The 13,588-nt window shown below is 47.7% G+C and overlaps 1 protein-coding gene across 3 annotated transcripts in view; it reads left to right on the forward strand.

Moving 5' to 3' along the window:
- Positions 1–13,588, forward strand: part of caskin1 (CASK interacting protein 1) — an 86,825-nt gene that overhangs the window by 48,771 nt on the left and 24,466 nt on the right. For all 3 annotated transcript variants that reach the window (XM_064322611.1, XM_064322612.1, XM_064322613.1), the window contains exons 3-8: positions 5,163–5,260; positions 5,584–5,729; positions 7,209–7,304; positions 7,453–7,583; positions 13,177–13,285; positions 13,452–13,560. In XM_064322611.1, the coding sequence (XP_064178681.1) occupies positions 5,163–5,260; positions 5,584–5,729; positions 7,209–7,304; positions 7,453–7,583; positions 13,177–13,285; positions 13,452–13,560 (689 nt within the window). The remainder of the gene's footprint in view (positions 1–5,162; positions 5,261–5,583; positions 5,730–7,208; positions 7,305–7,452; positions 7,584–13,176; positions 13,286–13,451; positions 13,561–13,588) is intronic.

A 13,588-nucleotide genomic window follows, 5' to 3' on the forward strand; every position in this document is an offset into this window, starting at 1 on the left:
AGTGGCAGGCATAGTGTCAGAGGCAGGGCATGCTCTACACCACCCTGGCAGTACTAGGAGCTTGCATTACTGACCACACCACGGTCTGATATTGAGCAGGGTGTCTGTGAGTGAGCGCCGCCTGTCCTCTCTGGAGATCCCTTGGCAATGATCCGGTTCATGATCCAGTTACAAACGAGGAGCCGGAGATGTATGTTTCCCTCATGGAACGGCACGGGCGTGGCCTTGCTGATGGCAGGGCTCTGTCTGGGGATGGAGTGGCGTGGTCGAACCATTGATATCCCCCGAGACGGGGCCCACGGCGCCCTGCCGGAACAGGCCCGGAGCCGCGGGGGACTGACGGCTGCCGTCCACCACACATCGCACCGCACGTGACCGCCTGGGGACAGAGCCAGCGTCTGACGGCGGCCCCTCATTGCTCATGTGCAGAATGTACGGCTGAGTAATTGAAGAGCGGTGCCGAGTTGACTCCCGCTAGCGCTGTAGAACGGCTACAAAGATCGATCCGGGCTCCTGGGCAGACTCAGAGCAAAAATAGGCTCGGTGCGAATGCCTGAGTAATGTTTTCACCAGTGTGTTAATGTGCCATCTACTCTTGGACAGGCTGGCTGAAAAGTATGGGGCTGTGTTCCAGGAGGCCTGCATGCTGTGGGAGATCGAGTCTCAGGAGTCGAGGAGCAGGTTGGCTTTTGTCAGTGGGGTTTAGCTTAGGAGCACTTTTGCAATGATAAAACAGACAGTAATTTGTTTTGAATACTCTCAGTCTGGCCAGACATCTGCAGCACAGTGAAATTATCCACTCTTTTGTTAAGTATGCATCTGCACTGGTCGCAGTGACACATGATTGATTTGAGTCTGCATGCATGAATGCAAATTTGAGGGAAGAGATAAATAGTCTATTCCAGGTAGTAATAGAACAGCAATGCATTGTTTTAATCCACGCTTTAATCCACATTGCGTTGAATCAGATAGCACACCGCCCTCTAGCCTTCTCCAGTGCTTCAGTGCAGTTGTGAGGACATTGTGCCATAAACTGTGCTGCCGTTCCAATGAGATGTTGAAACCAGCAAGCTTTTTTGAAATAGTAGAGTTATCAACTCCAGAGTCCTGGATCTATCTGTCTATTGGGTATATAGCTGAATGGCTGTCACATGTCTTTGTCACTTACCTACAAGGACCTTGTTCTTTTGAAAATATCTCTGTAACAGCAATGGTAAACCATCCTGGCCTCATCCCAGGCATGGCCATGATGATAACATATGATGATGGACATGCCACAAGGCAGAGCACTGAGCAGAACCATCGTAGAGGGGTTAACTTTGTATCAGTGTGTCATTACACACTGGTGTAGATGTGGGTGTTTGGGGGATGGGGAGTTACCTCGCTGCCTGCCGCCCCCCCCCCCCCAGTCCTCATAGTATAATGAAGAAGATAACATTGTGAGAGGTATCCCAGATCCTCATCAGAAATGAATAAATAACCGAACCAGTTACTCTCCTTGGAAGATGCCTGAAGGGGAGATCACTTATTAATGAAAGTAGGTCAGGCTCCAGGATGAAAGTAAAATTCGGGCCCTCGGTTAAAGTGACAGGCGCGAATTGGAGGCAGTAGATAGTTGGATGAAGATGCTGCCTTGGCACAATTCACAGAACTCCATGGGGACAGTGGGCGAGCACACAGAGAGACGAGGGTGGGGTGGAGGGGGCGGGAGTGAGGAAGACGTGAGTAATGCATGCCGTCTGATTTTACTACTCCAGAGCAGAGCTGGGCTTCCCTCTCCACTCTCTCTCGCTCTCTCACATACACACACACACAAACACACACATATACACACACACATGCACACACGCATACACACACACATGCACACGCTCACACACACACACACACACACACACACACATACACACACACACACATGCACACTCGCATACACACACACACACATGCACACTCGCATACACACACACACAGATGCACACACGCATATACACACACTCACACACACACGCACACAGAAACTCATTGACACATACACGCAGGCACCCACACACTCACACACGCTTCCCTCTACCCAGACTCCTGCTCTGCAGTGCTGTGCATTAGCCCAGAGGCAGTAGTGAATGGTGTATACAGTAGAAGCAGTCAAGCAGGTCAAGTAGGGTTTGTAGTTTAGTATTCCAGCTCTCAGAGGATGAATCCGTCCCCACTGACATAATTTTCTGGCCTCTTTCTGTGCTCCTTTTATGAGCGTTGTGAAATTATTTGCATTTTTAAAAAAGACGGATGCTGCTGGATAGTGAAGGCTTCATTTGAGCCTTCACCCTTATATATATTTCTACGGCAATTAACGTTTCCTTGAGAATATCAGACACACTAATAAGATCATTAAGAGAATGCCAACATTCTTACCAATGTTTTTCCCTGAAGGAACAGAATTATACTGGAGGCGTTTTAGTAGTATTTTTTCAGGAACAGACATAAGTTTTTCTTATCTTTGAGCTTATTGGTTGGAAACATCCTGTTAGTGCTGCTTAGAGTGACTGCTTCATTTCACAGGTAATTGAATTTTCAGAAGCAGTCACATTTTGAAAGAATTGCGAGAAACGCAGACCTGAAGTTATGGGTGCTGTCTAAACAAAAGCCTCACCCCAGAGCATATTAAAGGACAGTCTATCAGTGCGGGTGACAGGGGGACGTAAAGAGAAGCGAATAGCCCCGCTCCAGTTCCTGGAAACCCTTCCGGAGTTTGAATCACAGCTCAAAAGGGGAGACGCTGCAACTTTTGGGCACGGTGTTGAAACCCGTCCAGCAGTCCTAAGAAAGACACAATGTGTATCCCACATGACAGGAAACCTGCCAAGCTAACAGTTACAGGAATGGAAAAAGTGTAAAGCATTGACACATCCCAGTAGAGTGCTGTTTCCAGTTGACTTTACATAGCAGTGTTCCTGTTCATTCCAATCAGTGCTGATAACATTGAACACACTGAACACATTGAACTGGAGAAAAACATACGTCCAGTATATGGATGTAACCGGAGGAAGCCGTAGCCTTCTCTCTGCTGAACTGTACTGTGGTACGGCAATTCATGGGTCCCTCTGCCTTCTGTAAAACAGACACCAGGCAGCAGGAATGGGCGTATCTCTATTCTGTCCCTTTACCTTGCTTCTGCGGAGTCAGATTCTGTCTGACATCCCATCATCAGGGTGAAAGGTCTTTTAGAAAATGTTAGTAGTAGTGCTCTGCGGGCTGAATTCCTCAGTTAGCAAACTGACAACCGAAACTGGTCTGTGTTCAGGGTGGGGGGTGGGGGGGGGGATCTGCAGACAGGTTGAGAGGTCATTTGAAATAACAAGAGATAGAGAAGGATGCAGTGTGAGGGACTGGAGCAGGGTGGCGGGGTGTGGAGGAACCTGTCATTTACACTAATGATGTGAGCCTTCCAGGAAGCCGTCTGAAGCTTGCATCACCTCTCACCCCTTCACAGAGATATCTGTCAAAACGGATGTCTAATTCTCATTATTCACTGTGCCAATACAGCAGAGCTGGGCTCTGTGTGTGTGTGTGTGTGTGTGTCTGCGTGTGTGTGTTTTACCACTTTCCTTTCTTCCCCTCTCTCATGCCCCTCTCTCTCTTTAGCAGTCCAGTCACATCCCCAGTCTCCACCCATCCCTGCAGACCAACAGGGATATTATCTAAAGTGCGAATCCAGTATTTCACTGGAAAATTGGCTCTACAGGAGCCCATAATCGGGACAGGCAGATCCATCCATTGCAGACTCACTCTCCCCACTCACAGAAACCTCTTCAGTTTAGGTTTTCATGAGATAATGTGTTAAAAAACAGTGTTCAGTGTTCGCCAATTCAGTACGAACACAATCAATTTAGCATTTTTATTTCTTGGGCTCAAAAGGATTTATTCTTCATGTGTGGTTTTGAGAGAGAACTCGGATATTAGTTTATCATCAGGTGTACGCAGTGTCCCAATGTTCTGACTGCTAGGAATGGCGTTTCACAGTTGGTATTGTCATGCGTATCTAATTCCATTTGAGAAAGTAGGTTAAAGAGTGCCAGTTTTGGTCGCTTGGAGACAGTAGCAGTATTGGTGGTATAAGTGAGTGTGATGAATCCATAAAAAATTACCACAGCAGCTCTGATGGCAGCAGGGCGCCTTGTAACCCCTCCCACCCGACCAAAGGGATCACAGAGCTTCTCCACCCTAGCTCCCCAGTGGTGGAAAGAACTCCCCGTCCCTCTCCGAACCTCCCCCTCACTACCCATCTTCCGCTGTGGCCTGAAGACTCATCTCTTCAGACCATACCTAGACTAGCCACCACCACGCTGTACATTTCACTCTAAATCCCCCCCCCCCCTTTTTTCACGGCACTTGTTACATGTTGCCCCACCCCAGTACTTTTTGGTAATTTGTATTTGTCCTAATACTGTAGCTTATTCTTCTGCCTAGTTGGCTTTGCAGAGGTTAGGTCTGAATAGTGTTCACTGTGTGAACTAAACTGTGTTCTTGGCTAGAAATAGCTGTACAAAATAAATATTGTATCTTACTGAACCTGTGTTTAGTAGTTGTCTATGACCATGAAATGCACTTTTTGTACGTTGCTTTAGATAAAAGCGTCTGCCAAATAAATGTTATGTAATGATGGACAAATCACCAAGGTAACGATGATAACGCCAACAGTGCTGTGTGACCTCATCACCATTTATAAAATACATATAGAACTGTCTGGACAAGACCGTTTTCTAAAGTTCTACAGTTTACTGAAAATTACTGAAATATATTTAGCTTGACATATAGGATATATTAGGACACTGACAGATTGTGTGATGCAGTTGCCAAAACTGTTTCATTAAAGCTTATTGACCAGAGAAGTGGGTCTACACAGAGGAAAAAAGCCAGAGGAGAGTGATGTTGTGGAAGTGCTGTTAGTGGACTTTGTGATGTTGGCCAGTGGCCTTATACCCTGTGTGGATATGACATGTTGGCTGGTGTCTCCAGATTGGGTCTACCTGAAAAACAGCTGTACAAGTGTCCCGCACATTTTGGGGCTTACTTTGTGTCTGGGACCTGGTGGTGGAAGACGCTCTTCCTTGTTTGTTGTCTCTGTGTCGGCGCATTGCTGAGGGTCCTCCTGTGTGTCGCAGGTTCGCCGCGCTGCACCATGCCGCCCTCAACGGGAACATGGAGCTCATCTCCCTGCTGCTGGAGTCCCAGGCCACTGTGGACATGAAGGACCAGAAAGGTGCTCTCTCAACACGGCCGCTCACCCCCATCCCCACTGCTCACCCCCATCCTCGCTGCTCACCCCCAACCCTGCTGCTCACCCCCAACTCTGCTTCTCACCTCCAACTCTGCTGCTCACCACCAACCCTGCTGCTCGCCCCAACCCCTCTCTTCACTCACCCCCAACCCTGCTGCTCACCCCCTACCCTGTATCTTCACTCACCCTCTTGCATTCATTGGCTTCATATAGAACCGTGTAGTCTTGGTAAATATAGTAACAGGGTAACGGTAAGGGTGGTCGTGCGCACTTTGTAAGTTGCCCGCTGTGCCCTCTTCCTGCAGGAATGCGCCCGCTGCACTACGCGGCCTGGCAGGGGAAGTCGGAGCCCATGAAGATGCTGCTGAAGTCGGGGTCCTCGGTGAACGGGCAGTCCGACGAGGGCCAGATCCCGCTGCACCTCGCAGCACAACACGGGCACTACGATGTGGTGAGCGCTCCGTCTGTCCTGTGGGAAAAGAAAGCGTCCGGGGAATCAGAATTATAAAAATCCATTGCTTGGCTGCATTCGTGGTAATTGCATTTATCTTTTCCTTCTATCAAATGCTTAAATTATCATTTTTAATCTAGTTTTAAAAATCAGTCCTTCTGCTCCAGTGTTCATTTTGCTCAGTCAGAGGACCCATTGGCATTGTGTGGGCAGTCAGAATATGTCAGTCCTGTACGGTTATAAAACTCTAATTTATCCAGATGAACAAGCAGCCCATCAAACCTCCATTAGTCTCGGTATGCTACTGGCCTAGAGCTCATTCTGACCGTTCCATAGACAAATTGAGTGACCCTCCATTTCACTCTGGTGTATTCATTTAAATAAACCTATATTTAGAAGATTAAAGGAAATTTGCATCCATTTCATTCAGCTATTACCTATGGCCTGTAAAAGTTACATGCTTTTTAATGCTCCCGAACACTTACCTCAGAGAAAACTCTACCCCGGACTTCAAGCACTAACAGGTTTACATCTGACTGTGGGCTCATCCAGTCAGGAGACATTAAGGAGCAGGTTGCAGATGTAAGATACGTGCAGTGTCCAGTAAACAGAGCAGGGCAGAGTTGGCAGTGGGTGAATATGCACAGATCTGATCTGCATTAATGTGTCCAGTGAAACAGCTGGAGAGATCAGAGCAGCACAGTGCTTATCCCTTCCCACCGTGTGTCATGTGACCCTTAAACAGAGGCAGGCGTGCACGCAGGGTGCTACGGAAGAGCGCCGGGGAGTTTTACAGTAGTGCATATGCAGGGCCCAACACAGAACGCTGCGGTTAGCCATGTTGGTGTGAAAGATGCATTTGCATTCATTGGGAAGGAGGAGGAGGGCACTCAGGTGATTACTTTCATTATCTGAGGATCTAAAGCGTGTTTCCAATTACAGAAAGGGAACACGCTCACACACATTAGCGTGCAGGGATGTTCTGCCACTGTCATTTCCACGCCGCTGTGCTCTAAGTTTTATTGAAAGGTAGGCCGCCCTTATCGAGAGAGATATCTGAGAGCAGGGGAGGTCTTTCTGTCGAACTGTTCAGGGTCAGGTATGGCCTTTCTCTCTGTCTGATCAGTTCAGTGTAGCATTCTGTGCTCGTACTATCTGAGACAAGCACTTTGAGCTGACTGACATTGTGGAAAAGAGACACAGTCTCTCTCCTGTATTTGGTGATAACCTTTATACACAAACAAATATTTTCTTTGTTCAAGTGCACTGGGGAGTGCAGAGACTGCTGGAAGAGCTGTGGCTTCAACAGGGCATCCACAGAGTCTGACTGGCTTAGACAAGACATACAGATTAGTGTGTCTGCACCAACATCCATCTCTCACCTCTCTCTCTCTCTTTAACTCTCCCTCTCTTTCCCCCCTTTCTCCTTTCCCCCCTATCTTTCTGCCTTTATCTCTTCATTTCTGTCTCTCTCTGCAGTCAGAGATGTTACTCCAGCACCAGTCAAACCCATGCATTGTGGACAATGCTGGGAAAACCCCTCTGGACCTGGCCTGTGAATTTGGTAGAGTGGGCGTGAGTGACCTTACATTGTTTCTATGCCAGCTATGTAGTGTATGAGAATGACATAATAAAATGTGGTTAGCCTTTGGCTGTGAGGCAGACAGTGGTGAGTGCACTAAAGAGCCCGTGTTTGTGTCTGCGCTGTGTGGCTCCCCCACAGGTCGTTCAGCTGTTGCTCAGCAGTAACATGTGCGCCGCCCTGCTGGAGCCCAAACCCGGCGACGCCACTGACCCCAACGGCACCAGCCCCCTGCACCTCGCCGCCAAGAACGGTCACATTGACATCATCAGGTCAGAGGTCACTGCAGCCCGAGGGGAATGGAGAGAGGCCAGGATGAAGAGTGGAACCAGGCATTGATGTCACCATGACTGATCATTTAGGGAAAGCGTACAAACTTCTTTAGCATCAGACATGGTGTCACATGTCTGACTCTCTCTTTCTCTTACTGACGCTACTTCTCTTTCACGTGTAATTCTTCAGAGGTTTGACAGGGGGCCATTACTGTGCAGCTTAAAAGCAAATGAGAGCAAATCAGGTCATGGTCTGTGGCTCCGTAGAAGAACTGCCCTCTGTGAAAAAAAAAGGATTTCAATTCTCAGGGGTGTTTGAATGGGAACATTTTTAAGCAGTTTTTTGAAGATTGTAATATCAGAGACAGAGGCATTAAATGGGAAGCCTTATCACCCCAGCTCTTCAGAAAAAAAGCCGGGTGTTCAATGTCCTCCTTGCTTGGGAGATAAGACACCCCGCCTCAGACTGGCTTGTAAAGATGTCCTGTGGGTCATAAGATTGCAAAACTCTCTACTTCATAACACTGGTGCTGTCCACGAACGCAGAAGCCTGTCTGATGTAGTCAGGATCGCACTGAGAGATGGCACTGAGAAAGGCATGGGAGGATGTGCAGCAGAGGCGCGAAGTGGTACTCAGACCTGGCGACAGGTTTGGGAAAAACATCCGCGCCGCATGCGGAGGGCCGTCCTCAGGTTTGATGTGCCGTCTGACACGTTTTGGGGAAAGAGGCCCCGGGGACCCAGTGCTGTCAGTCTGGGATCAGCTGCGTAAGCAGAGTCCCAGAGGAGCCTCAATTGGATTTGCACTGTCAATGTTCAGTGACATCAGGGCGCTTCAATTAAGATGGGTGAAACACAGAGGAGCACAGGCCTGCAGGTGACAGGAAGCCGCTAGTCTGATACCCATGTGTTATTTACCAGCGCAGTTTGACGAGTAGAGCGAGGGTCTGAGAAATTGAATTCCTGCACACGGCACCCGATGACCTGCACATTTCGGTAATTGAAACGGAACTCTGGCTTTAAAGTCACGGCGAAATCAAAATGAGCTTTTTCAACAATTGAGTCCATTCTCAATGACCACACAAACATGTCAAAGAGTACAAATTCCAAAAAATATTTAAGTTTTAATACTTGTGTTTTTTTAATCTGAAGCTTTTTTCTCGCCACTTCCTGGAAAATGATTTTAATTGTGATTTTATGTCATCGAGTACCAGTGTATGTCGATCAAATGTCTGGCAATTTTTCCGTTCCCCTCCAATCACCATCCTTCACTCAGTGGCACGCATTCCATCCCGTCTTCATTTGACGTCAATCTAATCTACTCCCCACCGTCTGAAGATTCTTCCCTAAAGATTTGTTTCGCTCGCGTATACGTCATTTCACAGAAGCTACTGTTGCTCTAACATCTGTTGCAGTGTGACTTCAAAACCTCCTAGTGGGATTTCATTCAGAGGAGAGAACAGAGAGGAGCACCCATTCAAGGCCAAAGTGGAGGAACTGGGTGGGAGGAGGTTCCTTCATAATAACTGGCAATGTATTCTCTGGTACTGCAGTGAAGACCAGCCTCGCCTTGAGCTTGGATGATCAGGCCCACTGCCTCAGTGTGGTACTGCCCCTCTGCTAACCCACATAGCCCTCCACTCACCCAACGAGACCGTAACCTGGGCCCAGTGAGAACGTCCTGTGGCAGTACCTGGGTCTATTTTCCCTGCATTGCAAAAATGTGCAGTGGATTCACCCTGATTAAATTCAAAGGCCTGAGTACTTCCATCTCTGTAACAGCTTGGGTGAAGTTGTTTGTTTTTCACAGCGCACTTCTGTCTCTCTGCTGTAAGCTTTTACTCTTGGCTTGATTGTGATCTTTATTCATTTTGCTTTGATTTTTAATGGTAATGTGGAGGTGTCAGGTGTAGAGGCGGCACGCACAGAGCAGGAATGAGGTGAGAAGTGCAGCCTTGATGAGTCTCTTTCAATATGCGCATCCTTCATGTGATTCGCTGCCAGAAGCAGGCTGTTTTTAGCAGCAGTGCCGAGAGACATTTCACCAAGAGGCACCGCCATCTTCCTCAGCTCCCAGGGATCAAGTGCTCTTCATCTGTTGCTGCTGGAGCACAGAGCCTCAGACATTGGTCCCGGCTCTATAACTGTTTTTTCACTCATCTACCTCAGCTGTGGGTCAGCTGTACCTGAAGTGAGTCAGAGGTGTTTCCACAGAGCTGGCAGCTCATTGGCTAACACCAAGCACAATAGGCATTTGCCCAGAGCTCAGCAGGGTGAATTTGATTTGGGCATATTAGTCTAAAACACCACAGCCAGAAGGAGTTTTTGATACCTTTGATACTTCTAGCTTGTACAGTAGCATGGACTTTTCTTACAATAATATCCACAATAGGGAATTACGTAAAGAACAGGCTGGGCCGCTACTTGAGGCTGTGTTGCACGGCCAGACAAAGTGAGCTTGAGTCAAGTTCAGTTTGACAGAGAACCATCACACAACATTTCACTGAGGTACTGATATGAAGGGAAGTTTCCCAACACACTCTGTGGCCTCTGCTTCTGCTTCCATTAGCACTGTTAAAAATCCTGATCAGCATTTACCTATTGAACACAGCCCTGCTGAAAAAGAACTGTGCTCGGTCACATGCATGAAACAAAGAGGCATTGGATAAAAATGAACTAGTTTCCTGTAAAGCATATATCACACATGCTTTATATGCCAGGTCTTATAAGATAAGATTTTACACATATTATACCAAAGTTCAAATCCTTTTTCAAATTGGGCTGGATTACATGGCAAATAGGAAGGAAAAGACATAAGCACCAATAGTTACCTTCTGGAATCCTGTCAAGTAAAACAACCAGGGACATGATACCCCAGCTTTTATTTCACTTCTGTGTTTTTTTTATTAGGGGACACATAATAAAATAAAGCATTTCCTACCAATGCTAACTAAAAGCTAAGGTGTTTAGCATAGAGGTGTTTAGTCAGGTGGGCACACCAGAGCCCCACTCATATGGAGCATGTAGGTGTTCATGACGTAAATGTGCGCATGTCTTAGTGGTTTTGCTGTTTTCTTTGGCTGCAGGGGCACCAGAACAGGAACCCATAGCAGCATTACTGAGAGCCCTGCCTCTGGGAGGGATGGGGGGCTCGCTCTGTTTAGCACACGTCCCAGTTCCCCACAGGAATCTTAAAGTGACTGCAGACGCTTCCTGTGTTGGCTGCGGTCCTGGCCCTCACGTGCGGCTCCTCGCTCCTGTGAAACACATGTAGCTGAGCCCAGTGCAAAGCACATCCTCCCCCTCAGGCTGACGGCTGAGGGGTCGCTAACTGCGCTCTGCACTGTACTGTCTGAATGGGGAGGGCAGGCATAGGGGGTCACTGATGACTTGTGCGTGGACAAAGGAGATTTTCACCTGCCCGTCTGGACGAGAACAGATGTTCTGGTTGGGAGATATTGCTTTTGAGATAGAAATAAAGAGGGAGAGATAGTGAGGCAGGAATAAGGGAGTCTGGAACTACATAGGTGGGGGAGGGGTGAAAATTGAATTGGGAGGGGGTTGGGGGTTGGGGGTTGAATATAGAGAGAGACCTCTACTAGCAGCCTGCTAGTAGAAGTCATATCACCATACACTTCCTGGACGAAATGGAAGAGGGATTTATACTTGCTGAGTAACATAAATCTAGCTAGCTCACTCTCTGCATCTAGAGCTTCCCCTGTTCACGCCCCTTCCAAGCACTCATGCATGGGTTCACGTGCACGCACGCATGCACGCACACACACGCACGTACGCACGCACACATACACACAAACACACATGCGCGTACACACACAAACACACACACACACACACAGACAGCTCACATTCTCTACTCAAGCTCCTCTCCCTTGACGGACAGCCCTGTCACATAGCGGTGACACGCAACATTAATTAATCCTGGATTCTATCTCCGCTCGCGATAACGCGCCGCTGTGTGCCGATCGGCAGTGACCTGCGCTCGTAATTATAGTGAAGGGCACTGCTGTCCCCGCTCCCCCTGCCAGGGGTGCGGGGCGGACCCAACGCTCCGCACACCACTGTGCAAAGGTGGAGCCACCTGTCTCCCCTAGGTCGCAGCCCACCGCAGGGCTATTACAGGGCTGCTAATTGTATACCTTATCCATTACAGTGGGAGTGGAGCTCACAATGTTGTGACACCAGCCACACATAAATTGATTGGAGCACCTCAGCCTGCCGATTAAGTTGCAGCATTAACTAACCTCTTACTCATTATGCAGAGTCTGGACGACTCCAGCACTCTTAGCCGAGACCGTATGACCTCGGCTGTGTCTACAGATACAGCACCTGTAAGGGCACTGTGAGGGTAGTGTGAGCACAGCAGTCCCTCAGACACTCAGAGCTCAGTGCGAGCTTCCAAAATGTTTACCGTATTTCCCAAACAGACCTTTTATTGAAACAGATTCATTTTGTTTCTACAGTACCGTGAATAAAGGCTCCCCTATATCAGAAAGCCAGTCAGGAGTCTGAGAACAGCAGTCATTGCTCTACAGAGTGAAATGAATGTGGCAATTATGTAGCAGTAATGTACATTTTTCAGCCGTTTGCCAGTAATCACAGAAAGCACTGCCAGTGTATCCTGCTGGTATCCCTCTGCCTCTGTTTCAGTGCAACTTAACAAACTGGCTCCCTTTTTCGTTCCAAGATAAAAATAAGCATGAATACTGATGCACGGTGGGAGAGAGAAGGAAGGAGTGAGAAACACAGCGAGAGTGAGAGGGAGCACCTCTGGGTTTATATTACTGGTAACAGGAAAGGGAAGGAATTTCTCAAAGAGGAAAAGGCTGCCAGACCTTATTAAATCGTATTCTTTTACTAGTTTTTTTACAGTTCTTTCACCAGAGGTTGGGACTGCAGACTTCTCACTGAATAGAATAAGACTGCAAACCCTGCTAAGTCCTTGGTTTGTGTTGACAGGCATATGCGTGTGTGCAAAGTGGTGAAAATTTAATTTTAGCCCAAATAGATATCAGTACTGTACCGGACATGGACCTGTGTTTAAGTGAATCAAGGCTTGGGTGGCATCTTGAACTGCTGGAGTCTGTATTAAATTAGATTCCTGTGTCTGGAAAAGTGAAAGTAACTGGCTATCATTATACCATGTCACATGAAAAAGGATTAGGAAGGAACACACTGCAACAGCTGGTTCCTGTGTTTTGTTTGATAATTGGTGTTCCCAGACAGTTGGGAACTTTTGATCTAAATAGTAAAGCATGTGTAAAGAATCTTGCAGTTTAATTCAAGAGTAAAATATTTAACAGTGTTGGGTGGCCCCTTCAGAGATGATATAGAGGATTGTATTGTGTTTATGTTCATGTATTGGAGTGACATGTTATATGAAATGAATGAAAGCTAGTACTAATGAATCTGAATGAGCTCATTTTTATAATTTCTCTTTTTGTTTTGATTTGAGAGATGTGTCATTATCAATGAGTGACTGAAGGCCAGACCAGCACTGATTTTTGGCTGTGAAATCAGTGCTGCCCCCCAGTGGTTAATGCGCATTTTCCTCTCTTTTCTTCTATGTGCATAGGCTGCTTATCCAGGCTGGCATCGACATCAACCGGCAGACCAAGTCAGGCACTGCCCTGCACGAGGCGGCACTGTGTGGCAAAACCGAGGTGGTGCGGCTGCTGCTGGATGTGAGTGTTCCCTGCCCGAGAGTCAGGGGATATCTGGGCCAAGAGAGCCGTTAAACGCAACAGTCTTTTAGCGGCTGAGCAAGGGTCTGGAATGAGGAGCGCAAAGTGTTCTCTGGGCGCCTGACCTCTGTCCTTTGAACCTTGACCTTGTCACCTTTCTCTTCAGAGTGGCATCAATGCAGGAGTGAGGAACACGTACAGCCAGACAGCGCTGGACATTGTAAACCAGTTCACCACCACTCAGGCCAGCCGGGAGATCAAGCAGATGCTCCGGGGTGAGAGCGAGAGAAAGAGAGCGAGCAC

The sequence above is a fragment of the Anguilla rostrata genome, chromosome 2, assembly GCF_018555375.3.
Source record: "Anguilla rostrata isolate EN2019 chromosome 2, ASM1855537v3, whole genome shotgun sequence".
NCBI lineage: Eukaryota > Metazoa > Chordata > Actinopteri > Anguilliformes > Anguillidae > Anguilla > Anguilla rostrata.